At 40.6% G+C, this 27,881-nt stretch overlaps 1 protein-coding gene and 1 pseudogene across 4 annotated transcripts in view; both read left to right on the top strand.

The window, feature by feature from the left end:
• Window positions 1-27,489, top strand: part of SETD2 (SET domain containing 2, histone lysine methyltransferase) — a 165,243-nt gene extending 137,754 nt beyond the window's left edge. For 2 of the 4 annotated variants that reach the window (XM_036877191.2, XM_057498482.1), the window contains 5 exons: window positions 1,205-1,344; window positions 3,626-3,737; window positions 24,312-24,392; window positions 26,180-26,281; window positions 26,635-27,489. In XM_036877191.2, the coding sequence (XP_036733086.2) occupies window positions 1,205-1,344; window positions 3,626-3,737; window positions 24,312-24,392; window positions 26,180-26,281; window positions 26,635-26,796 (597 nt within the window). In that variant the 3' untranslated portion in view covers window positions 26,797-27,489. Of the gene's footprint in view, window positions 1-1,204; window positions 1,345-3,625; window positions 3,738-18,145; window positions 18,198-24,311; window positions 24,393-26,179; window positions 26,282-26,634 lie in introns of those variants that run through there. The other 2 variants (XR_005023078.2, XR_008996470.1) reach the window with 2 other exon arrangements.
• Window positions 18,204-24,305, top strand: LOC118908147 (KICSTOR complex protein ITFG2-like; annotated as a pseudogene).
• Window positions 27,490-27,881: the final 392 nt, after the last annotated feature.

Genomic DNA, 27,881 nt, shown 5'->3' on the forward strand with positions numbered 1-27,881 from the left:
GTGTGTACTTACAATAGGTGTTTAAGGGCTTGCAGTGAGTTGGGCCTTTCTAGCCATTTTGAATACAAAAATAAGGTTCCATTCCTATTCTTAGAAGCTGACTCTACAGTATTTGAGGATCACAATGGATAATAGTAAAAGTAGAGTTTAGTGTCACAAAAGGTACAGATAAAGAGTTTAAAGAGGGATAGGATTAGTAATTTAGTAAATACCAAATAATTCTAAATATTCTTAACTCACACAGAAGCCTAGGGAAAAGAGGTAACTTTACAGGCTAGGTAGAGGACTATCAGAATGGAGGAAGTGGAACTTAAGAGGGCCAAAGAAAAGCATCTGCATGAAGTAGAGATCTGCAGTGATATACACAAAGCAGGAATGCTCTAAGACCTGTGTTTGCTTAAAAGTGGCCACATTTTAATTTTCTCCCAATTCTGGAGGCTGTACGTCTGTAAGATCAAGATGTTGATAGGTTGGGTGTCTCCTGAGGCCATTCCTTGGCTTTGCAGATGGCTTACCTCACACTGTATTATCTTCACATGTTCCCTGATGTCTCTTCTTCTTATAAGGACACCAGTGCTATTGGATTGGGCACCAACTTTATGACCTCATTTAACCTTAATTACCTTTTTAAAGGCCCTATCTCCAAATAAGTCACATTGAGGGTTAGGTACTCAATATATGAATTTTGGGGAACAATTCAGTCCATAAAAGTGATTATGAGGTTTTTATGTTTTTTAAAAATGTGGCATTCAATTTTTAAAAATACAAGCATGAGGTTTGAAATGTACAAAAATGTACAGAAAAATATATAATGGATAAATGTTAACATTCTGCCATATTTGCTTTTCAGGTCTCTATTTTTAAAAAGACAGTTATATCTAAAGCCTATTCAGCTAATAAGTATACTGAAGTTGGTATACACCATTTAGCATTGGTTTTTTTAAGGTAGGAAAGTACTTCTCTGGATAAAAAGGCTGCTGAGTATTTTTAAATGTGACATTTTAGATGGTGAACTTGGAGTCAACTCTCAGTTTTCTGATAGATCCCTAAAGCTCTTCATATATACTGTCTCTGATAATTTCTCAAATTGCACAGAAGAGGTAGATGTATGTTTTCACATACTGCTTAAGTAGGCTACTTTTGTCCTTTCAGCCAGATTAAAAGAGATGTTACTGATGAAGAATTTGTGTGTGTTTCTTTTCAGCCTGAAATGGTTGTGACAAATAATCTTCTGGATCTGCCACCCCCATCTCCTCCCAAACCAAAAACTATTGTCTTACCTCCCAACTGGAAGACAGCCCGAGATCCAGAAGGGAAGATTTATTACTATCATGTAATCACAAGGTAGGAAGGTCTATGTGGGCATCCCCAAACCAGCTTTCAGTTGGTCAAAGAAACTCCCACTGTCAGGAGAGATTTATGGTTATAGACTTGATATCATTGGCTCTTAGTTATGCTTGAGGGCTGTTGGATTTCCAGAATCACATTTTAAGTGTTACATCATATCTTAGACTTTGATCCTTTTTAGATATGTTTTGGTCTATTCTTAATCTGCTAGACTCTCTTACTAAGGAGATTTTAAAAATGATAATGACTTCATTTAAGATTGTAGATCTTGGGTCATGGGCAAACCTTTTCTTGTACAAGGCCAAGTAATAAATATTTTAGACTTTGTTGGCCGAATAGTTTCTGTCACAACTACTCAATTCTGCTGCTGTTGTGCTAGCAACCATAGGTAATATGTAAATGAATGGGCATGTCTCTGTTCCTATAAAATTTCACAGCAATAAGCACATTTGGTCTATGAACTGTAGTTTGATGACTCCTGCTATATATAAAAAACTTAATTTATCTTTTTCTTAGAAAAAAAATTTTTTAGACAGATAGCTTTATTTGAATATATGTGTGTACTTTCCAATATATAATCTTAGGTGCATAATTGGGGGTGCATATTTTATAATCTTTATTTACCAAACTATTTGTAGAACTTTCTCAATTAATAAAGAATGACATTATTTTTTATGCATACTTATACTTTGTTATATAGGGGTCAGCAACCTACGCTAATGGGCCACTTGTTTTTGCAAAGTTTTTTGGGAACACTGCCACATCCATTTATTTCAGAATGGTCTGTAGCATCTTTCACGCTAAAATGGCAGAGTAAAGTAGTTGTGACAGAGACCACATGGCCCACAAGATCATAGATATTTACTCCCTGATCCTTTATAGAAAAAAGTTTGCCAACCCCTGCTGTTTTTTGTGGCTATACCAAATTTTATTTGGCCTACTCTGATTGATGGATTTTCACTGTTTTATGTGTAACTCCAACCCTGGACCTGCTTTAGACACTAATCATACTACCTTCCTCAGGTAGATTCTTAGAAGTAGAATTGCTGGTCAAAAGAGCTACATGTTTTAAACTGATAAATATTTCAGCTTATCATTAAAAAAAATTGTACCAACTTAGACTATAACAAAAAGTATACAGAAGTGTCTTTTTCTTCACATAGGTTCTTTTAATCTTGTTAAGTCTAATAGGTGAGGAGGTCTCTTTTTCATTTTCAATTCTTTTGTTGTTGAGATGGTATGTTTTCAGTAGATTATTGGCCATTAGTATCTTTTGTGAATTGTTGGGGGCATCTACCCATTTTTTCCATCATTGATCTTTTTATCAAGGGTATTGCAAATGTTTTTGTTTTAATGTCTTGTGACATAAAGAAGTTAAAAAGTATCATACAAATCTTTTCCTTTTATGCTTTACCAAGTGCTTTTAATGTTACTGACTAAGATTGGTGTGGTAAGAAAGCAGAAGACTGTAATGGCAGGATTGACCTGCCAGGTAGATTGCCAGCTTCTCTAAGGCTTTTGACATTTTAAGGGATTACCCCCTGTAGCATTCCCTGTAATACCTGACTTCAGACTCCTGAACATGAATTTCCTTACTTTGGTGTTACCTCACAGATCCAGCTTTAATAAAAAAGAAATCTTTCCCTGCATATTTTCAAAACAACTATAAACATGCAGTGGTTTAACATGGTTGAACTCTTCTTGCAGTCAGCTGAGAATATTTTTAGCAGAGGGCACAATTTCTTAACCTATATGTCTTTTCCATGCTCCTAGTCATTAAACCAAAGGGGCACAACTACAAACAAGAAGCCTCCTTAAAGCAAGGAACAGTTTTCTCACATAGTCAAGCACTGAGGAGGAGTTTGTTGTGATTTATTTTATTCTGCTCCAAGTACACACTACATACAATCACTATTGATTTCTTCATCTGCATAGGCAGGCACCTACTCCAGGTACTTTTTAGGCTTTGCTGAATCCTATTTTCAGGACCTTAAGAGCCAGGTGAGAAACAACCAATGTGTTTGCTTTACTGCTCTGTTCAACGTCCAACAAAACTTGCCACATCATTATTGACAAAAATACAGTGGGCTGAACCATGTATGTCTCTGGGATAAAATCAGTCTTCTGGGGAAGATATCACAATAGTGTATCTTACAGAGCTGATTTACTCTGTGTCTCATTGCATGTTGTATTTTATGTATATATGAGTAGAGATGTCTAAGCCAGAGTTCTCTTGTTTTCTGGCTATGACAGCATGGCTGTTCTTACCTTCTTCTAGGCAGACTCAGTGGGATCCTCCTACTTGGGAAAGCCCAGGAGATGATGCCAGCCTTGAGCATGAAGCTGAGATGGACCTGGGAACCCCAACGTATGATGAAAACCCTATGAAGGTGAATATGGCTTATACATGTGTTTTCCTGATCATTTCGGAATCTGTGTCTTGTCATTTTGTACAGCCAGTAGCCATGTGGTTTGGGGATTCTATTTTCATTATTGTTCTGAAGAATTACAACTGTATAAATGCTTAGGGGGACTAGGACATCCAAACAGTACAGACATATGGTATATAGAACAAAAAAATAAAAGCCCTTAATTTCTGTTCAGCTGCCATCCTATCAGCTTGTTCTCTGGAAATAAATACCATTACCCTTTTAGTACAGGAGTTCTCAAACAGTAACAGTTTTGAACCTCTGGGGACATTTGATAATATTTAGGGACATTTTTCGTGGTTACAACTCAGGGGATGCTACTTGCTTCCAGTGGGTACAGGCCAGGGGAGCCACTAAAAATTATCCAATGCATGGGACATTCCCACCACAAAGAGCTGGCCTCCAATGTCACTAGTGCCAAGATGGCAAAATCTTGCTTTAGGTTCTTCCTGACCTTTCTGGAAAACATACACATACAGGTGTTTTTCTTTCTTTTAATTTTAAACACACAAATAGAATCATGTAATCATACCCTGTTAGAACTTCCTTTATCACATCTTAGCTTTCCCTGAAGATCTGTCGCATTTTTCTTGATGCTGCATGTTTCTTTTTAAATGTGTTTAGCTCTTTAATTGAAGTTATATATTCACCATATATTTAGCTTTTGCTAGAAAAATATGGACTTAGGTTAACTCCATGTGAAGTTTTCTAAATTTCAAATGAGTCATTGAAGTCATTTAATCTCATTACTTTTGTTCTGGTGCCATCACATTTTCTAGAATCATTTAGGAATATGCCCAGGACAGTTAGGTAACTGCCATTTAAGGTATCTGGAAGTTTGCAAACAAAAAAAATCACAACTCCCTCTTTGGAGACTTCGGAAGCTATGTTATAGCTTTTGAAGAATAAGGAGAAAGGTTTGAGAAAGATCTCTGGTACAGGAATACAGCTGAGCTCTGAGCCCATATATATAAAGCTCATTGGAGGAGACTTTATTTTTTGTAACTTAACTATTAGTCATGATTCAGTCTTTTGTTCTGGTGTGTGTGTTAAGTTAGTCCTTCAAAGCGAATGAAGAATAGGTGTAAGTCCAAGTGTTGTGTACCTGTAAGAGAACTAAAATTTTCTCAAACCAACCCACGTGATGCAGCCTTTCTCTGTCATTCATTTCTTTAACACTAGCCTCCTGACATTTGGCTCAATTATTTCATCAAATTATTTCAGGAATATTAAGCAACGAACAATAAGGAGTCCATGTAGGGGTCTTCAAAAGCAGGTATAGTATATCCTAGGATGGGAAAGCACTGACTTAAATCCAATGTTTAATTAAAGAATAACTCTGATATATTGGTATGCTTCCATATATTGGGAAGGGGGTGATACATGTGTAAACATGAGAGGGAGTGGGAAAGAGAAAACATTCCTACTAGCTTTTAACTGCCTCAGGAGGGTTAAATAGCAAGACTTCTTTTGGAGATCAAAGATGTTACCTTTCATTTAGTTTTCAGAAAAGATTGGAGGAAAATCTTTACCATTTTTCTTTTTGGCCATAGTACAAATACATAAATGAGCTCCTCCTGGAATTCAAATAATAATAATGAGACTACACAAAGTAATTAATCTGTCAAATGTATTTCTTATTGTGAACAGATAGTTAAAGGGAGAGGTGTCTTCTCTCCGAAACAGATTCGTATTCAAACCAAAACAGAGCTTACAACTTCAGTTTCTTCAGTGAACTTTTTAAGGTTTAACCTGTTCATAAAATAGTTGTACCATTTCTACATGAGCAGAAGATAAAAATCAATTTGAGAGGGTTTTTACACCTAGTGTGTGATTGCATCACCTTTGCTAACCAGCTTGAAAGATCCTAGCCATGTAATTCAGAAGAAAGGAAAACAAATTGGCTTTCTATGGCCATTTTTCTTTGTCTAAAATTTTTCTCCCTTACTGCACCTAAAACACTTTATTGGATTGCTTGCAAGCACAGTTAATATAGTATCTTTGTATTTGCAAATGCTCTTTCAGCTGTAAGTAACAAAAATGCAGCTCAAACCAACATAAACGGACACACAGACTTGTATGACTTGGAGGTCAAGAGTGGTTATTGGTTTTAGGCATGGCTAGATTCTGTGACTCAGATGATGGTGTCAGGATTATCACCATCACTGCTTCTGCTTCTCTTTATATGTAAAACAAGGTGAGAGTCAAATCTGGAAATCCTTTTAAGAAGAGCAACTCAATTTATTGGAGTCTTGTGTAAAGTCCTGTGCTGTGGGAGAGGGTAAGGGATGATAGTGGAATGACCTGGGCCTCCATTGCTCAAATAGCTTACCTGGTCATGTGAAGTTCACTGAGAAGCCTGGGTAAACTGGGCTTGATTTTCAGTCAGCAATTCACATATAGAATCAGATTTGTTTCTCTCTAGCTAGGAGCTGAGTCACCCTCAACTTTTGTAAAATAGGATTTTGATGATTTCTGTATATGAATAATGAGCAAGATTTTGATGTCGTTTTAGTCAGTTATTACAGAAGGTAAAAGAGACAATTTGTGAAATCCATTCAAGTGCTGTAGACCCATGGAAGGTGGGAGAGGGCTGACCACCCACAACAGAAGGTTGCACCTACATGTGCAAATATGTGTTGGCAGTAATGGAGTGAACCACCTGATTTTAAAAACGTTTACATTATTTAATGAGGGGCACTTTTGACCATATATGAGAGCTGTTAAGAGATTTCAAAAAATCTCCTGGAGAAGAATAAACTACATTTGAAACTTTTCATGAGTTAAATATTCAAGAAAGTGTGTAGATTTTTTTCTTGTATGTCTCAACAAGAGAAGCAGTTTTATTTAGCTCACCTATCACTTAATAAAGATACACAAGTACTTAACAAAATACTTGGCGAGTGAACCAACCTATCAGGGAAGAGAGCTGATGACTAGCTCATTGATTTTTACAGTGCTTATGTCTCACAGCTTATGTCTACAAGCCCTAAAATTCATAATGAGATGCACATAGAGGAATTTACAAGCACCTATATAAAGCATTCAGAGTCTTGTGGATAATTTTATAACATACCTTTTTACTACCTAAGACTGTGACACCTCTGCCTTTTAATTAATGTATTTAATCTGTTGATATTTAGCAAATGTGTCAGTAAGGTTGGATTTAAGATCTACCCTCTTGTTTTCTAATTTTTTCATCTGTTTGTTCTGTTTTGCTTTTCTTGCTTTCTTTTGATTTGATTTAGATCGCCCTCCACCCCCCACCCCAAAGATTCCCTTTACCTTTTTTCTACTGGCTTATTAGCCACACTTCTTTGTCTTATTTCTCAGTGGTAGCTCTAAGGAGTGGTTACCATAGTGTGGTGTGCGGACCTCTAAGGATCCCAAGACCCTTTCAAGGGAGCCATGAGGTCAAAACTATTTTCATAATAATACTACAACATTATATGCCATTGTCATTCTCAATTATTCACTAGTATACCGTGGAACTTTACAAAGGGAACATGACATGACTAAGTGCACAAGGACATGAGAATCCAGCTGTCTTCTGTTAAGCTTGACATTAAAAAGGTTTCTAAAGTGTAAAACTGTGCCACTCTTACTAAATTTATTTAGTTTGAAAAAAGTTTGTTTTCACACACAAAATATATTATTTATATTAACATATAATGGGTTTATGCTATTTTAAAATAATAATTTTTTCCTGTTTGAATTTAATTTCCAGTATGGTAAATTTTCATAGATATAGCCCATTGGAACAAAAGCTCTCTGGTGTCCCTAGTATTTGAAGAGCATAAAGGAATCTTGAGACCTAAGAGTTTGAGAACTGCTCTTAAGGTTAACAATATGCATATGTATTATATATCTTACAGCAGTCTGCTTTTGTGTAAAATACCACTTTATCTATAGTTGTAAGAATGTACTTACATTTTGCCCTCTGCCGATCGTGCTGTTGCTGTCATACATTTTATTTATTTTTTCATGGTATAAACCCAGAATACATTATTTTTTGCTTTAAACAGTTTGTTATATATTAAATTTCTTTTTTGACTTAGAGCACAGTCTTATATTTACCTACATATTGACCATTTCCAGCACTCTTCATTCTTTTTTTGTAGATTTGAGGTTTTTTCTGGTATCATTTTCCTTTATTCTGGAGAATTTTAAAAAATATTTCAAATATTTAGGGTCTAATCATGAATTCTCTGACTGTTGTTGTTAATTCAGTTTTGTCTGGAAACGGTCCTCATCTTGCCTCTTTCTTTTTTTTGTAACTTTCAATTTTTAGAGCAGTTTTCAGGTTGACATCAAAATTGAGCAGAAAGCACAGAGAGCTTCTATGTATCATCTGTCACCACACATGCACCACTTCCCCTACTAGCAGCGACCTGCTGGAGTGGTACATTTATTATAATCAATGAACTTACGTTGATACATCATTATCACCCAAAGTCCATAGCTTGCATTAGGGATTTTGGTGTTGGTCAGTCTATGGGTTTCACAAATGTGTAATGGCGTGGATTCATTATAGTATGGTACAGAATAGTTTCACTGCTGGGAAAATCCTCTTTGCTCCCCCTATTCATCCTGCCCTCCCTCTCCACCTCCCCTATCCCTAATCCCTGACAATCGCTGATGTTTTTATTGTTTCCATAGTTTTGCCTTCTACAGAATGTCATATAGCTGAAACTCATATAGTAGGCAGTCTTTTCAGATGAACTTCGTTCACTTAGCAATATACATTTAGTCTTTTCATGGTTTAATAGCTCATTTCTTTTTTTTTATTATTTATTTTGTTATCATTAATCTACAATTACATGAAGAACGTTACGTTTACTAGGGTACCCCCTTCGCCAAGTCCCCCCCACAAATCCCATTACAGCACCTGTCCATCAGCGTAGTAAGATGTTGTAGAATCACTACTTGTCTTCTCTGTGCTGGACAGCCCTGCCCATTGCCCCACCCCAACATTATACATGCTAATCGTAATGCCACCTTTCTTTTTCCCCGCCCTTATCCCTCCCTTCCCTCCCATTCTCCCCAGTCACATTCCCTTTGGTAACTGTTAGTCCATTCTTGGGTTCTGTGATTCTGTTGCTGTTTTGTTCCTTCAGTTTTTCTTTGTTCTTATACTCCACATATGAGTGAAATCATTTGGTATTTGTCTTTCTCCGCCTGGCTTATTTCACTGAGCATAATACCCTCTAGCTCCATCCATGTTGTTGCAAATGGTAGAATTTGTTTTCTTCTTATGGCTGAATAGTATTCCATTGTGTATATGTACCACCTCTTATTTATCCATTCATCTACTGATGGACACTGAGGTTGCTTCCATTTCTTGGCTATTGTAAATAGTGCTGCGATAAACATAGGGGTGCATCTGTCTTTTTTCAAATAGGGCTGCTGCATTCTTAGGGTAAATTCCTAAAAGTGGAATTCCTGGGTCAAATGGTATTTCTATTTTGAGCTTTTTGAGGTACCTCCATACTGCTTTCCAGAGTGGTTGAACTAATTTACATTCCCACCAGCAGCGTAGGAGGGTTCCCCTATCTCCACAACCTCGCCAACATCTGTTTTTGTTTGTCTTTTGGATGGTAGCCATCCTTACTGGTATGAGGTGATATCTCATTGTGGTTTTAATTTGCATTTCTCTGATAACTAGTGATGTGGAGCATCTCTTCATGTGTCTGTTGGCCATCTGAATTTCTTGTTTGGAGAACTGTCTGTTAGCTCCTTTGCCCTTTTTTTAATTGGACTATTTGCTTTATGTTTGTTGAGGTGCATGAGCTCTTTATATATTGTAGATGTCAAGCCTTTATCGGATCTGTCATTTATGAATATATTCTCCCATACTGTAGGGTACCTTTTTGTTCTATTGATGGTGTCCTTTGCTGTACAGAAGCTTTTTAGCTTGATATAGTCCCACTTGTTCATTTTTGCCTTTGTTTCCCTTGCCCGGGGAGATATGTTCAAGAAGAGGTCACTCATGTTTATGTCTAAGAGGTTTTCGCCTATGTTTTCTTCCAAGAGTTTAATGGTTTCATGGCTTACATTCAGGTCTTTGATCCATTTTGAGTTTACTTTTGTATATGGGGTTAGACAATGGTCCAGTTTCATTCTCCTACATGTAGCTGTCCAGTTTTGCCAGCACCACCTGTTGAAGAGACTGTCATTTTGCCATTGTATGTCCATGGCTCCTTTATCAAATATTAATTGACCATATATGTTTGGGTTAATGTCTGGAGTCTCTATTCTGTTCCACTGGTCTGTGGCTCTGTTCTTGTGCCAATACCAAATTGTCTTGATTACTCTGGCTTTGTAGTAGAGCTTGAAGTTGGGGAGCGAGATCCCCCCCACTTTATTCTTCCTTCTAAGAATTGCTTTGCCTATTCGGGGTCTTTGACAGTTCCATATGAATTTTTGAACTATTTGTTCCAGTTCATTGAAGAATGCTGTTGGTAATTTGATAGGGATTGCATCGAATCTGTATATTGCTTTGGGCAGGATGGCCATTTTGACGATATTAATTCTTCCTAGCCAAGAACATGGGATGAGTTCCCATTTGCTGGTGTCCTCTTTAATTTCTCTTAAGAGTGTCTTCTACTTTTCAGTGTATAGGTCTTTCACCTCCTTGGTTAGGTTTATTCCTAGGTATTTTACTCTTTTTGATGCTATTGTGAATGGAATTGTTTTCCTGATTTCTCTTTCTATAGTTCATTGTTAGTGTATAGGAAAGGCACCGATTTCTGTGTGTTAATTTTGTATCCTGCAACTTTGCTGTATTCCAATATCAGTTCTAGTAGTTTGGGAGTGGAGTCTTTAGGGTTTTTTATGTACAATATCATGTCATCTGCAAATAGTGACAGTTTGACTTCTTCTTTACCAATCTGGATTCCTTGTATTTCTTTGTTTTGTCTAATTGCCGTGGCTAGGACCTCCAGTACTATGTTGAATAACAGTGGGGAGAGTGGGTATCCCTTTCTTGTTCCTGATCTCAGAGGAAAAGCTTTCAGCTTCTCACTGTTCAGTATGGTATTGGCTGTGGGTTTATCATAGATGGCCTTTAATATGTTGAGGTACTTGCCCTCTATACCCATTTTGTTGAGAGTTTTGATCATGAATGGATGTTGAATTTTGTCGAATGCTTTTTCAGCATCTATGGAAATGCTCATGTGGTTTTTGTCCTTTTTTAAATTTATGTGGTGGATGATGTTGATGGATTTTTGAATGTTGTACCATCCTTGCATCCCTGGCATGATGCAAGTGGGATCACTTGGTCGTGGTGTATGATCCTTTTGATATATTTTTGAATTCAGTTTGCTAATATTTTGTTGAGTATTTTTGCATCTACGTTCATCAGGGATATTGGTCTGTAATTTTCTTTTTTGGTGGGTCCTTTGCCTGGTTTTGGTATTAGAGTGATGCTGTCTTCATAGAATGAGTTTGGAAGTATTCCCTCCTCTTCTATTTTTTGGAAAGCTTTACGGAGAACAGGTATTATGTCTTCTTTGTATGTCTGATAATATTCAGCAGTGAATCCATCTGGACCAGGGGTTTAGTTCTTGGGTAGTTTTTTGATTACCGATTCAATTTCTTTGCTGGTAATTGGTCTGTGTAGATTTTCTGTTTCTTCCTTGGTCAGTCTTAGAAGGTTGTATTTTTATAGGAAGTTGTCTGTTTCTTCTAGGTTTTCCAGCTTATTAGCATATAGGTTTTCATAGTATTCTCTAATAATTCTTTATATTTCTGTGGGGTCCGTTGTGACTTTTCCTTTCTTGTTTCTGATTCTGTTGATGTGTGTTGATTCTCTTTTTCTCTTAGTAAGTTTGGCTAGAGGTTTATCTGTTTTGTTTATTTTTCTCGAAGAACCAGCTCTTGGTTTCATTGATTTTTTTTCTATTGTTTTATTCTTCTCAATTTTATTTTTTCCTTTTCTGATCTTTATTATGTCCCTCCTTCTGCTGACCTTAGGCCTCATTTGTTCTTCTTTTTCCAATTTCGATAATTGCGACGTTAGGCTATTCATTTGGGATTGTTCTTCCTTGTTTAAGTATGCCTGGATTGCTATATTCTTTCCTCTTAAGACTGCTTTCACTGCATCCCACACAAGTTGGGGCTTTCTGTTGTTGTTGTTATTTGTTTTCATATATTGCTTGATCTCTATTTTAATTTGGTTATTGATCCATTGACTATTTAGGAGCATGTTGTTAAGCTGCCATGTGTTTGTGAGCCTTTTTGCTTTCTTTGTACAATTTATTTCTAGTTTTATACCTTTGTTGTCTGAAAAGTTGGTTGGTAGAATTTCAATCTTTTGGAATTTACTGAGGCTCTTTTTGTGGCCTAATATGTGGTCTATTCTGGAAAATGTTCCATGTGCACTTGAGAAGAATGTGTATCCTGTTGCTTTTTGATGTAGAGTTCTATAGATGTCCATCTGTTCTAGTGTGTTGTTCAGTGCCTCTGTGTCCTTACTTTCTGTCCGGTGGATCTATCCTTCGGAGTGAGTGGCATGTTGAAGTCTCCTAAAATTAGTGCATTGCATTCTATTGAGTCCTTTAGTTCTGTTAGTATTTGTTTCACATATGCCAGTGCTCCTGTGTTGGGTGTATATATATTTATAATGGTTATATCCTCTTGTTGGACGGAGCCCTTCATCATTATGTAATGTCCTTCTTTATCGCTTGTTACTTTCTTTGTTTTGAAGTCTATTTTGTCTGATACTAGTACTGCATCAGCTGCTTTTTTCTCCCTGTTGTTGGCATGAAATATGTTTTTCCATCCCTTGACTTTTAGTCTGTGCATGTGTTTGGGTTTGAGGTGAGTCTCTTGTATGCAGCATATAGATGGGTCTCGCTTTTTTATCCATTCTGTTACTCTGTGTCTTTTGATTAGTGCACTTAGTCCATTTACATTTAGGGTGATTATTGAAATATATGTACTTATTGCCATTGCATGCTTTAGATTCATGGTTACCAAAAGTTCAAGGGTTGCTTCTTTAGTATCTTACTGTCTAACTTAACTTGCTTATTGAGCTATTATAAACAGAGTCTGATGATTGTTTATTTCTCTCCCTTCTTATTCCTACTTCTCCATTCTTTATATGTTGGGTGTTTTATTCTGTGCTCTTTTGTGTTTCCTTTAACTGCTTTTGTGGGTAGTTGATTTTATTTTTGGCCTTCAGTTAGTATTTGGTTGGTCTGCTTTCTTTGCTGTGATTTTATTGTCTCTGGTGACATCTATTTAGTCTTAGGAGTGCTCCCATCTAGAGCAGTCCCTCTAAAATACCCTGTAGAGGTGGTTTGTGGGAGGCAAATTCCCTTAACTTTTGCTTGTCTGGGAATTGCTTAGTCCCTCCTTCTTATTTAAATGATAATAGTGCTGGATACAGTATTCTTGGTTCAAGGCTCTTCTGTTTCATTGCATTAAATATATCATGCCATTGTCTTCTGGCCTGTAAGGTTTCTTTTGAGACATCTGATGATAACCTGATGGTTTTCCTTTGTAGGTAACCTTTTTCCTCTCTCTAGCTGCCTTTTAAACTCTGTCCTTTTCCTTTATCTTTGCCATTTTAATTATTATGTGTCTTGGTGTTATCCTCCTTGGGTCCCTTCTTTTGGGAGTTCTGTGTACTTCTGTGGTCTAAGCGATTATTTCCTCCCCCAGTTTGGGGAAGTTTTCAGCAATTGCTTCTTCAAAGACACTTTCTATCGCTTGTTCTCTCTCTTCTTCTTCTGGTACCCCTATAATGCAGGTATTTTTCCTTTTGGATTGGTCACACAGTTCTCTTAATATTGTTTCTTTCCGTGAGATCCTTTTATCTCTCTCTGTGTCAGCTTCTATGCGTTCCTGTTCTCTGGTTTCTATTCCATCAATGGCCTCTTGCATCTTATCATCTTATCCATTCTGCTTCTAAATCCTTCCAGAGATTGTTTCATTTCTTTAATCTCCCTCCAGACATCATCCCTGAGCTCTTGCATATTTCTCTGCAGCTCCGTCAGCCTGGTTATGACCTTTATTTTGAATTTTTTTTCACAGAGATTGGTTAGCTCTATCTCCTCAGGAGTTGTCTCTGTTAGTCTGGTCTGGATCCCATTCTTGTGCCTTTTCATGGCGATAGAGGTAGTTGTGGGGAGCTGGTGCGTGTGTCGGCTGGGAGAACGTCCCTTCTTGCTAGTTGTGGCCTTCCTCTCCTGGGAGAACAGCGACCTCTAGCGACTTGTGCTGGGCAGCTGCACGCAGACAGGGTATCTGATTCTTGCCCAGCCCTGTGGAAGAAGCTCTGCCTGGTTGCTGTAGGCGTGGCCACTGCCTCTATGCCAGAGTCACGCTGGAGGGGGAATGGGTGGGAGGCTGTTTATCACCGTGAGGAGCCTCTGAGGTGCACTGCCACCCAGGGATTTTGGATGCCCGGAGTTCCCCGGGATTCCCAGTTATTGGACTGATTGAGCTGGGGCGCTTCCATCCAGCTGTGAGGCCCCTGTCCCTTTAAGATTTTCAAAGGGCACTCGCTTTTCTTTTGTCCCAGGGGCCCTGGCTGCAGGGACCTGCTCACAGGTCTTACTGTCTTGTTTCCCTAGTATCCAGCACACCATGCACTATGTGTCTGCGCTCCGGTGTGGATGGCTAGGGCTGGGTCTTTAGCAGTCCTGGTCTCCCTCTCCCTCCTCGCCCCGACTCCTCTCCTCCCGCTGGGAGCTGCTGTGAGGGGCACTCGGGCCATGGCTTGTATCTTACCCGCTTCACGAGGTGCTGGGTTCTTGCAGGTGTAGATGTAGTCTGGCTGTTGTCCTGTATCTTCTAGTCTCTCTTTTAGGAATAGTTGCATCTGTTGTATTTTCAAAATTATATATAGTTTTGGAAGGAGATTTCCGCTGCTCTACTCACGCTGCCATCTTGGCTCCATCCTCTCATTTCTCTTTAACTCTGAATTATAGTCCATTGTCTGGATATAACACGGTATGTTTATATATTTGTCCTTCAGCTACCGAAGGACATCTTGAGCAATTATAAATAAAGCTGCTAAAAAAATCCATGTGCAGGGTTTTTGTGAACATAAGTTTTCGACTCATTTGTGTTAATACCCAGGATCACAGTTATTGGTGATCTGATAAGAGTATGTTTAATTTTGTAACAAGCTGCCAGACTCTTATCTTTATTTTTGAAGGATGTTTTCACTGGGTATAGAATTCTAACTTGATACTTCATTTCCCTTTCAATACTTAAAAGATGTTATTCCATTTTTTTCTTACAGTCATTTCTATAGAAGAGTATACTTACCTTTGTTCCCCCAGAAATCATATGTCTTTCCTTCATTACACCTATGTGGAGAAAATTGTTAGTTTTCTCTTTATAATTGATTTTTAACAGCTTGATTGTGATGTACCTTGGTGGTGTACTCTTTGTGCTTAACCTCATTATTTTTTTGAGCTTTTTGGATCTGTGGGTTGATACTTTTCATCAAATCTGGAAATACTCTTTTATTTCAAGTATTGTTTTCAGCTCTAAAATTTCAACTATTTTTTGATATATCACTTTCTTCACTGTTCATGTTTTTCTTTATATCCTTGAACATTTATTATACCTGTTTTATTGTTTGTTAATTCCAACCTCACTTTTATTTCAGGGCATGTTCCTGTTGACTGGTTTTTCTTGTGGTTGTCAGATTAACATTCTCCTGCTTCACGTGTGCCTAGTAATTTTCAGTTGAGCACTGCACATTTCGATTTTTATGCTGTTGAGTTTCCATTAAGACTGTTGGGCTTTGCAAAACAGAAGGAATGAAACAGCATTAGACTCATAGACATTGAGAAGTGACGTGGTCACCAAGAGGGAGGGGAATGGGCAGGGTTTGGCGGGGAGGGGGACTGTTGAACCACTGTGATATACATTTGACTTAAAAAAAAAAGGCTATTGGTTGGGCTTTGTTCTGGCAGCAGTTATTTTATTTATGGATCAGCTTGATTCTTTAGAGGCTTGCTTTTAATCTTTGTTAGGTTGGATCCAGAGTAGTCTTCTCTCTCACGATGACTACTACTACCTAAGGGATAGCCTTTCTGGGATCTCCGCTGAAGGCCTCAGGTTAACACTGAAGTCTCTTCACTCTGGCTGGTTGAAATTTAGATGTTTCTCAGACTTATGTGAGCTCTGGAAATTGTTAGTTTATAGCTCATCTCCCTCTGACCTCCAGTCTCTATCTCCTCAGCTCATAAGACTACCATGCTATGTATGCATTGATATATCTGCTATAAAGTTGAATTGTTTTTGTTGTACAATTCAGTGACTTTTAATAAACTTACCAGATTATGCAACCATTACCATTATCTGATTTTAGAACATTTTTTAATCCCCCCAATAAGATTTCTCATACCTATTTACAGTTAATTCCCATACACATCCAAGCCCAACCACTAATCTACTTATTTCTTGATAGATTGCCTTCTCTGGACATTGGATATAAATGGAATAATACAATATATAGTCTTCTGTGACTGCCTTCTTTCATAGCATAATGTTTTCAAAGTTTATCCTTTCTGTAGCATGTATCAGAATTTCATTTTTATGGCTAAATAATATTCCATTGTATAGGTATACCCACATTTTGTATATCCATTCACCAGTTGATAGATATTTGGGTTGTTCCCATTCTTTGGCAGTTAGGAATAATGGTACATGAACATTTATACAAGGGTTTGTTTGGACATATATTTTTGGTTCTCTTGGGTAGATACTAGTGGAATTGCTGGGTCATGTGACTAATCTTTATTTAACTTCTTAAGAAAGTTTCTGTTTTCTAAAGTAGCTATGCCGTTGTACATTTCTACCCCAGCAATGTATGAAGGTTTCATGGGAGAGTTTTTATAGAGACAGTACCTAAGGAAAAAAACAGAACAAGTGCCATGTGCTTCCAGCAAAAACTAGCTGGATATTAAATCTGTATCTTATAGGCCTTTTTATCTCTGATTTGTCAGCTTTACCTTTTCTTGTATTCTTAATGAGAGAATATAAATAAGAGGCATCTACTCTGTTATTAACCCTTTGATCTGGGTATAGTAGATAAAGGAACAAGTAAGTTTTGATTTTCAACCAACCTTGCCCTAATATACAAGTGAGGGGCTTGAGGTGTCAGTCAGTCTTTGAATCCCTTTCCAGACCAGAGTCTCTAGCATCAAGACCTAGTCTGACTTGGATAACTAAAGATTTAATTTGGATCTAATATTTCTAACCAGTTTACAACTACATTCATCCAACTGGCATCTCAATAGACAGGAAAAGGATGCCTGATGGGGTATGTGTTTATTCCTTTTGCCCTGTTTTTCTTATCATTAAGGGCCTTCATTTAGATTTTTCATTAATTCACAAGCCTTATGTGAGGTACTATGGCTAGAAAGAGAAAACTGAGTACTAGTCTTGAGGAAGTTCAGCCAAAGGAAACAGCCACATCTGTAAACCAAGAATACACTGAGATAATTGCTGTAGAAGAAGTGCATACAAAATGCTATGGGAGTGTAGTGATTAATGGTCTGAGAAGATGCATCAGTGACAGTCACAGAAAACATGATTTTACTTATAGCTAAGGTGAGCAGGAAAGCATTCTAGACAAATAGAGAAGTTTTTGCAAAGGCATAAGGTCCAAACAAGACAGCAGATATAGGGAACAATAAAAATATTTTGGAATGGTGAGAGTTTGGGTGCTTATTGGGGTAATGAGCAAAACGGAAATATGGAAAAAAAGGTCAGATTTAAATTGTCTGAGAACTTGATGTCTTACTGATGTGATTATTTTATGATAGGTACTTGGGAGCCAGTGAATGCTTTTAAAGCAGGCAAGTCAGTCAATCAGATGTGTGACCCTTGAGTGAAACAGGCCCATTTGAAAAGGTGAGATTGGTAGCAGGGAGATCAGATTGGAGAGTGTTAAAATAGTTTAGACAAACTGAGGACAAAGTGGAGATGTTGGGGGTTGATGTAGACATTTGAGAGACATCATTCAGGGCTTAGGAAACAATTGGGTATGGAAGAGGCACGGATGGCTCACCAGCCTCATTTTTAGTTTGGGTGGATAAGATCCCATTATTTAGGGAATGAAGGAAAGATCAGGAGGAAGTCTGGAAATAAGTTCAGTGCAGAATCTGAGCTTTCTGTAGGATTCAGGGTAGGAATGGCAAATGGGCAATTATATATGGGTTTAAGTCATCAGTAAATTCGTTCTTGTTGGAAATCAGTGGGGTATATGGTATCCACATAGGGAAAGTATGTAATGGGCAGGGAATTCTTTGAAGAGTGTTGTGTGTGCTAGATGGGTGGTATGAAAAGCTCTTGATGAGACTAAGCATCTGTGAGAGCCCTCCTTCTCTGTTTCCCTCCAGTGTGTTCCCTCCTCTTCGTCATCTTGCACTCTCCTCCATCATCCATCATGTGGTGAGTGTAAAGTCAAGTCTTCCCTTTGAGAACCCCAGATGCGAATCATTGCTGACTGCTTGCATGATTGAGAGACAGGAATTTTACTAGTGCCTTACAGCTTCTGATTAACATTCAGCCACAAGGTGTAATAGGTGTCCTAACTATAACTCTGTTATGTTAAACCAGTAGCTGTAGAGTATTTGTTGGATTGATGGAGTTACAGAGGATGGATAGGATCAGGGGCCAAAAATATTTTCAGTTGATGATCCCATCTTTGTGGTGAGGGGTAATTTACAAAAGGATTCTATATGAAATCACTTACTAGCAGTAGAGAGGGAACCAAGAGGTCACAGTTGAGGACGTGGGATGAGGTTGGTTAGTTACATGCAGTGCGTGGCCCTAGAGTTCAGCGGGAGCCTCTTCTTGCAAGCAGTCTGCCTCAGAGATGTTGACAATGGTACATTAAATGAATTGGTGGTAGGAGACATCAACAGAAAGCTGTCCATGGATAAGAATGATGATAGTGGGCCCTGGCTCACCTGTTCCTGCCAGGGAATGCTGACCTGTGTTGGGGTTGGAGATGTATGTAATAAAGGCAAGAACTTGGTGGTGGCAGTGACTGCTAAAGTCTGGTTCACTTGCTTGACCTGACACTGAGAAAGACCCTAAATGCTTCTGGGCACCACGAGAGCCTGACGGGAGAGGAGCAGCATCCTGTCTTCAAGCAGCACATCGCTGCCAACACCAAGGTCATGCTGATTAGTGACATCGATGGAGGTGGCTGTTGCAAGCTGGTGGTAGGTTACACAGACCGTATGGTACGGGCTTTCTGCAGGGAAGATTGGGGTGAGGACACTGATCATCCAACAGGGCAGCTGGTGTCCCTCAAGAAATGATCACTGGAAGATCAGGTAGACAGTCTCTCCTTGACTCCAGGGCCCCTGGGTACTTCAGAACTGATAATATCAGCCAGGCTGTGCTTACGCAAGTCTACTGTATACCTGTAACAAGGACACTGGGCCTGCCACTGCATCTGAGGGGGCCACGGAGGGCAGTAAGGAGACCCTGGCTGCCTGAGCTGTTGTGCTGCATCAAACATCTGGCTGCATCCAACAACAAGAATGTCTCCACTCACCTCATGGGCAACATCAACCAAGGTGAAGCATGTACAGGCACCAGCTATGAGAGCAGTGGTTCTGGCCTCTGCCCTCTGCCTTCTGCACTTCAGATGGGACATGGAAGCTGATGGAGGAGGCAGAGAGGCTGCTGTGGTCAGTGCAGGTGGACCACCAGCTTTTTGCCCTAGAGAAACTGAACATCACAGGCAACAGGCATGAGGAGGTGATGGCCTGTGCCTGAGATGGATGGACAGGCATATATCATTACAACCGCACCATTGTCCACTTCCAAGTGGATGAGAATATCTGAGCCTTCTCAGCAGCCTGTATGACTGCAAAGAGGGCCACAACAGCCCCTATCTCGTGTACATCACATTTCAACTAGAAGATCTGTGTGTACTGGGAGGTGTAGCTTGAGCAGATGGAGTTTACCAATCTGCTGAAAGCACTAGAAGCTGAGCCAGAGTAACAGAGGTTGTTGCAGGAGCTGCTGGGTATGGATCCTGATGACCTCCTAGCCACCTGTGCCCTGCTTCACCAAACCCTCAACCATTCCAACCAGCCACCACAGGGTGTTCCCACAAGCCTCCAGGATCCCACCTCACTGGACTTGCCCTCTTGGCTGAAGAAGGATCCTTCTGAACTTTTCCATTCCTCAAGGTCTCCATGGTATTGGCAGAATAGGGACTATACAGAGGAGCACAGAAGGATGGTCACCCTGGGGTAAACATGAACTATTGACTGCGTGGTCTTGGTGAAAGATGCGAGTTGACTGTCCACCCATCTCCTTACGCACCTCAGCCATCCCGAAAGCAGGATGGTAGGACCCAGCCTTACTTCATATCATCTGGGGCCGCTCTCTCCCCGGAACCCCGCTCTCAAGCAGTGGCAGACAGACTTGTTTATGAGGAGGGGGCATAAGTCTTTTGAGTGGCACCAGCGCATGTAAGGAAGCCAGGCTTTGGGGTCAGTGGAACAATGAGATAGGGGCTCCATTCCATCCAGGCTCAGTCTTCCCTGGCACAACTTTAGGTCACTGATGAGTAATCATTTCCAGAATGGCAGATTGTTTTGTTTTTGAGGGCTCTTTCAGGACTTTTTACAGTCTGGTCTTACTATGTTCCCAGAAACCGTGAGATGATGTTTTTCTGTTTACCAAAGAAACTGGGCCAGTGCTTTCTATTTTGCCATGTTCAAGTATTGTGCAGCTTCAGAGGCCTTGCTCCCATCTTCCCATCCAACCATTTCCCCAAAAATACTTAATTGTCTGTAAGACAATAGACATTTAAAGTCTGATGCAGGCTGATGATCTGGACCGTGATCAGAATTGTATCTTGGGCCATTTATATCCCTTCTGCTCATGGTTCTGTGTGCTCTAAATCAGTGTTTTTCAAAATGTAGGTTGCAATCCTTTGGTGGATTATGGTCAGCATTTCTTGAGTAAATCAAATAGAATAGAATAAAACTGAGTGCAAAAATTTAAAAAACGAGTACATTTGAGGGGGGATTGTTAGAAACCAGCTAGATCTCTGCAGAGCAGATGTTTGAATTGCCCAACAAGCACAGCCTGGTTATCAGCTGGGGGACCAGAGAGAAAGCCCCAGGGCTGCATGCCACTCAAGGCCAGGTGCACAGAGGCGTAGGCCTGCTCGTCCCTACTGGTATCTTTAGGACATTACTTCCAGGTTTTGTATGAACTCCATTTCAGAATAGAGCAGATGGGGCCTATGTGTTATCCAGTCAGACTGTTGAAACACTATTTCTAGAAAGCACCTTAGAGATTTTTTTGACAAACTGTAATCCCTTATCTAGCACCAAATACTGAAGCAAAATTATTTTTCTCTTTCTGCTACCAAAGGTAGTAGCAACTCCAAAACAATATACTGAGGTTTTATTATTTTCAAGGATCTTTCGTTCTTAACCTTTTAATTAATGTATACAGGTGTCTGCATTGCAGAATTTAGGTTGAATTATATGTGTAGTATTTCTGATAGCTCAAATTCTGCTTCTGGATTCATGCTGCTCCAAAAGATAAAGCTCTTCCATGAATAATGGTTTTTTGTTTGTTTGTTTGTTTACAGTTCATGTTCCAAAGGCTATTCAATTAAATTCCAGGAAAGACCAACATTAGCTGGACATAACCTGCTCTTTCTGTCAGGACCCATTTCAGTCAGGCTACATTCCTAAGTCCCAAGGGACATAAGCTTGGCGACGTGGTTATTTCTGTAATGTGTAATAAATGGTGGGTTTGCAGTTGTTGCATTCACAGCATGTGGTTCCCAGAGCCATGCAGTAAGCTTAAAGCCATTGCCGGCAAGGCCAAAAGGACTGAAGTGTCACTTTGAGTAGTGTGAAGGTATTTAGGCCTTCTTTGTCGTGGTTCATATATGGTCATGTTCTGATCAGATTCCCACATATGCCTCAAGTGAGGGCTGACAGCAGGGACTTAGGAGTGTGGCCTGACCGAAATGGGTCCTGACAAAGAAAGAGCAGGATATACCCAACTGATGCTTGTCTCTCCCAGAATTTAATTTAAATACCCTTTGGAGATTCTAAAGGCAGTAAGCTCTGGCTTTTTGTCAGGTCCTCTGCTTGCTTCATTCATTGTGTGCCCTCATGTGACTGCTGCTCACATGGGTTCCCACCCAAATCCTCCATTGCCTGGATGCTCCATATCAGCCAGTATATAGGAGAGGCAGACTGTTATTCTTTCACATCACAATGCCCTGCCCACTCTGGTGCCTTCCTAGACTCTCAGAACACTTGCAGAGCAGGTAGATGTTCCCTACCTCGTGAAATAATAGCCTGTTACATTTGGGGACCTTGGTCCAGTCTAATGTCTTTCCTGGTGCTAAAGGGTTTCCAATTGGCAGTGGGCATTTAGGAAGATTAATAACACTTGGTTTTAAAAGTTTATGTATTGTAGAAATTCTGATTCTTTAAATGGAACTTTCTGGAGTCAGGGCAGGGAGGTGGTTCCCAAGGTCATGTCAGTCCACCACGTGCATGCTCTTCTCAGCTCTGACTCTCTGACTTCTGGTGTTGCTTGGCATTGGGCTTGAGCAAGCATTAGTCAGTTTCTGAAATTACATCTCATGCCATTTGCAGACCACAACCAAAGAGGAGTACACAAATTTCAGTATTCCCAAGAGTGCTTCGTTTTGGTTTATGATTTCCACTATGTAAGTCTAGGTACCCTTCATTTGAACACTTCCTTTCTCAATGCCAATTGCACAGCACTCAAAAGGACCATAGAAGCTCCTAGACAGAGTTCAATGGACTGTGCTCTGTAACTGTCTTTAAAGCCCTACCAACTTCATCAAATCAGAGATTAAAATAGAAAATGATTAAATATGTGCTGGATTTATTTAGCTTTCTGAATACATCCCCCATTCAGAGGGAAGCGAAACATTCTTATTCACATAGTAGCCTCACTGAGAGCCTGGGCTCTTCTATAGGACTAGGTGCTTGGAGGGGGTTGTTGTACCTCAAGGGGCTTTCTGCACTCATTGCTGTTGCTACTCACTTCTGAGGTCTACCAGATTACAGCTGATGATGTGTTGATGTTTCCTTGGATAATTCAGGCAATTCTTGATCCCATCACACCTAAGGTCTTATTGTGAAGCACACCCATACTCTCTACTACAAAAAAGTAACCACAAAATTCCAAAGCAAAAGTATTTGGAAATAATAACGGTTCTTTTGGTATGTTTCCTGAAAACAGAGGTTGAATCTGTGTGTTTTTTCTACCCTATCTTCCCCTTCTTGCTCCCACAGCCACAGAAAGAAAGTAGAAAATTAGAAAATGTTTAAAGCTTTCATAACAAATCAGAGAAAGCTGATTTGTAGTAGCCCAAAGCCAAGGGAGTTTCACCTTTCTCTGGAGCCAGTCTGGAGTAAAGAGAGTTGAAGCAGCTCCTTCATTAAGAGCACCTTCATCCTGTTTATGGAAATGGTGGAATCAGAACTGGAGGAATGGGTTGGGAGTAGAAAATTTCTCTAAGTGGCGCGCAAAAACATAAAGCACCTATAATACCAACTGCAGTTTCTGTATCCATCTGAAGTGACTTGTATTCAGAGGGGAATGCTCCTAATCTTTTCCATGGAAAAGTACACTTGCTAGGAAGGGGCCTGATACCTGGTAGTGGGCAAAAGTGCGGGAAGATGTCCTTGCATGGCAGGTGCTCCGAATGCCAGGACTGCCTGCCCTTTACCTCTTGGCAGTGCCTCATTGGAGGAGCTAGGCAGCTTTCCCTCTAGTCCTGCTGGAAGGGAGTATTTGTCATCATCTTAATCAGCACAAGACAGAGTATTTTCTGCATCTTAGCAGCTACTCATCTGTCCACTGAGTTAGATGACTCTCATCTCCTTTCCCCCAATTTCTTGATACCTCTTTAGTCTTTCCATTCCAACAATGGAGAAACCAACCTCCAAGGAGCCTCTCCCGAAGCCTGACACTATTTACTACAGTCTAGCCAGCTCTGCCATTAGGAGGGAAAGTAATGAGTATCCAAGAGGAGTGGAGGGACTTGGATGAGGACCATGGTGTGGTTGTACCTTCCAGTTGTGTGGTGAAAGGTATTTAGAAGAGAGCATTTTGCCTTCTTCCTGAAATCCTAGAATATCCAAGCTGGGAGAAGTCAAGATCACTGAACCCAGGCCTTATTTGACAGTGTGGGGTACTGATATTCAGAACAGGGACCTTAGGGGTACAAGTCACACAGCAGAGAAGATGACCCTGAAACCACTGGAAATGCTTAGCTATATCAAGGATATAGCTTTCACTTGGGGTAGAGAATTTTAACTTGGTGTATAGGAATGAGGCCAGAGGCAGATGACAGGATTGAAACATGAGTGGTAACAGCAGCCAGGCTGACTCCAGGCTATGCTCCCTTAGGGTCCTAGTGCAGTGTCAGGTGACTCAACTGGAAGAGAGGAAGGAGGTTTCTGGAACAGGGCTTCACTAACCTGACTTCTCACGCCAGCACTGTTGTGTTTTCTTTTCTATTTCTAGACCTCAAAAAAGCCTAAGACAGCAGAAGCAGACACTTCCAGTGAGCTGGCTAAGAAAAGCAAAGAAGTATTCAGAAAAGAGGTAAGGTTTGGGTATGGGCACTAAGCTCTGCAGGCTTAAACCTGGACCCTGTTCTGTCCTGTCCTGAGGATGCACAGCTGGTGGTGGTGGTAGGCTGCCCTGCCTTGTGCCTGTGATCTGACTGTATAGTTGTGAGGACTCAGCCTTTATGGTTAGGTAATAAACACTTCCGTATCCATTACCTCATTTCATCTCCACAGCAGTCCTTGAGGTAGGCAGGATAGGAGTTGTCTTTCCCTTTATGCAAGTGGAGGAACTCTGAAGGTTCAGGAAAGACAAGTTCTAGACAGAAGACTTGAACCTTCTGAACTCAAAGTCTGGTTCTCTTTCTGTGATATCTCATTTAATGGCTGTATAATCCTCAAGAGATTGGAGAGAAGTAGCTTCTCTTTATGTTAACCAGAAGTGTGTGTTTCCAGCTGTCAGGACTCTAACCTTTTTGTCTGCTTCTGGGCATCCAGATTCCCCACTCCAGTCTTCATTCACTGCAGGGGCTCATAGTCTATTAGATGAAATAGACCTGTAAATAAGTATTGGCAGCTGGGTGAAGAGTGTGCCACACTAGGGCCCGAGGCCACTCTTCAGGGTGGTGGGAAGGGCTCTTTGACCAGATAGATCAGGAGGGACATAACTTCAGGCAACTGCAGGTACAGAGGCAAAGGAAAGTATCGTCCCTTCCAGGGAATTTTAAGTAGTCCAAGGGCTGTATGTAGCACAGGGATGTGAGGAGCATTAGAGGATGAAGCTGAACAGTATTGTACTTGTTCACGTAGGGCCTTTGTGCCTGTGAGTTACAGAGAACCTTTGCAGTTTTTCAAGCTGGGGATAATGAAATCCCTGAGTGTAATTGGGGAAGTAGATTGAAAGGAAAGTGTGTGGAAGCTAGAATACCACAGCAGATATTTGACTAAAAGCCTTATCTAGAGATAAAACTTAGTTTCTCACTTTCCCTGTGTGAAATTACTACTGTTTCAGCTAAGTCAACCATCAGCTGTTTTATTTAGTGCCTACCTTGTGATATATTTACAGCCTTGTCTGAACAGCTGAAGGCTCACTGAGTTTCACAGGTATAGGTAGATCACTGTTCAAGGTGCTCTCGATGAAGTGGCCATCATTAACCTCACTCCCTTTGTCCCCTGGGATCTGAGTCCCACAGATTCTTCCAGAGGTCCTATGCCTGGGTCTCTTGAGCGCTGCTGGGTAGGACAGACACTACAGAGACAGCTCATAAGTACATTGGAGGTTGTGTAGTGAAAGGGATGCTGCCCTGCGGCTTCTCCCACCAGCTGTCATACCATGTTTCACGTTCTACCATATGGATCAAGTGAAGTGTAGCACTTTGCAGAGCCCAGGTAACCTTTGATAACAAAATGCCTGCAATTTCCTTGGATTGCTGAGCCTCCTGGTAGCAGTGGGATGCCCTCTCTGATCTGCCTTCAGGAACCAGAGAACTAAGCTGCAGTCTAAAGACATGAGACTTGTTAGCTGATACCTGACTGCCATGAGATATTCAGCACTAGAATCCTGCTGCTGGATCCCTCCCCCTGCTGCACTCAGTCAGGCTTGCTCAATCCGTCCAAGGGAGCTCTTTCCTTTCAGGGCAGACCCAGGATCATTTTCTCTTACATCCCACTGGTATAATAGCATCCTTCTGTCCAAAGTAGCATCCTGAGTGAGGAAAAAGGGAGGATTGGCTGGCTGTACTTGCTGCCTTTTCTCTTTACTCAGTATAACTTTTTGCCCTCTCTGGACCAATGAATAGTGTGTTTACTTTCCCCTGCCTGCAGATGTCCCAGTTCATCGTCCAGTGCCTGAACCCTTATCGGAAACCTGACTGCAAAGTGGGAAGAATTACCACAACTGAAGACTTCAAACACCTAGCTCGAAAGGTATTCCCACCTGCTTGTGGTCTGACAGTGTTCTGGGAAAACTGTCTACCTTCTAAGAAGGCTCCTTTCATCATAGAAAGTGGCTTTTCCTTGCCAGATGCCCAGGCTGGGGACCCAAGAACAGGGAGGGAAGGTTTGGGAAGGGAGAACATCTTACTTGAGGGTAGTGGCTCTTTAGGAAACTACCAGAGCTGAGCTTCCCCTTTCTGGTGATCCCAGCATGAGCCTGCCCCAACCCATCTCCTTCCCAGTCTTGGTGAGAAGGGCCCTGAGGCAGCAGGCTGGCCTCAACCCCCCGAAATCATTTCCACTCTGATTGGTGGCTGTGGTCTTTCTTTCTGTGTCCCGGACAGCTGACTCACGGCGTTATGAATAAGGAGCTGAAGTACTGTAAGAACCCAGAGGACCTGGAGTGCAATGAGAATGTGAAACACAAAACCAAGGAATACATTAAGAAGTATATGCAGAAGTTTGGGGCTGTTTACAAACCCAAAGAGGACACTGAATTAGAGTGACTCATGGGGCCAGGGTGGGAGGACAGGTGACCAAGGGGGACAGACTCTGGGGAGAAGTCCTGCGGGTCCTCTCTGCCCCACCCCACTGTCAGGGCTGTGCTACTGATGACACATCGCCCTGGGGAATTCAAACCTGCAGATTTCAACTGAAAGTCACAAAAATGAGCTCCATCTACAACAAGTGATCCCTGGTCATGAGCTGTTGGGGTATGGTTGTTAGAGGCCAGCAGAGGCGAGGGCTTATGGAAGACCCTTTTCTCTAAGACCTGGGCCAGGCCTGACCCCACTCTCAAACCTGGGTCTCCTTGGCGGTGCTGTCAGCGCACAGATCCATGTGCATCCCTCCCCATGACCCCTTACCCTGATGATCTGTATTATATTTTAATGTATATGTGAATATATTGAAAATAATTTGTTTTTTCCTGGTTTTAGTGGTTTTTTTTTTTTTTTTTTTTTTTTTTTTGCTTTTAGCCTCTCCATGCTAGGATCACAGGAAGACTTTGAAAGGACAGTTTAAGTTTTCCTGCAAGGTTTAATTTGTTATCATGTAAATATTCCAAAGCAGGCTGCCTTGTGGTTTTGGCCAGCCTTGTGCTATGTTGATAAGATTGATTTACTGCTTAAAATCACTTTACTTTATTCAATTTTTACTGAACTTTTTATGTAAAAAATAAAATCAATTAAAGAACTTGACATGTTTGTATGTGGTGATGTTACTGGAGAGAGAAAGGAGACCACAGGTATGTGAAGTCCAAAATCCTTGAGATTGGAGTTCATAGGCCTTGTTCCCCCATAAACCCCACTGTGACTGAGGCGACATCTGTCAGGTGACTGGCATTTGTGGGCTTGGGATCTTGTGGCTCAGCTCTAGTTAGCTTACCCATGCATTCCGGAGCAAAGGAAGACCTGAGGCTCACTGGCACTGGGCTTCTTTACTTTGCTTCGTAGGCCAAGAGGAAGACACATGTCTTCCCCTTTGTTCCTGGCTGGGAACCTCTTCCCTCCAGAGACTTCCATTTCCTGAGCCCACTGGAATGTTCTTTTGCTGTTTGGGTTCCTTGACCTCACCCCCTGCCCCCAACGCT

The sequence above is a fragment of the Manis pentadactyla genome, chromosome 1 (genome assembly GCF_030020395.1).
Source record: "Manis pentadactyla isolate mManPen7 chromosome 1, mManPen7.hap1, whole genome shotgun sequence".
NCBI lineage: Eukaryota > Metazoa > Chordata > Mammalia > Pholidota > Manidae > Manis > Manis pentadactyla.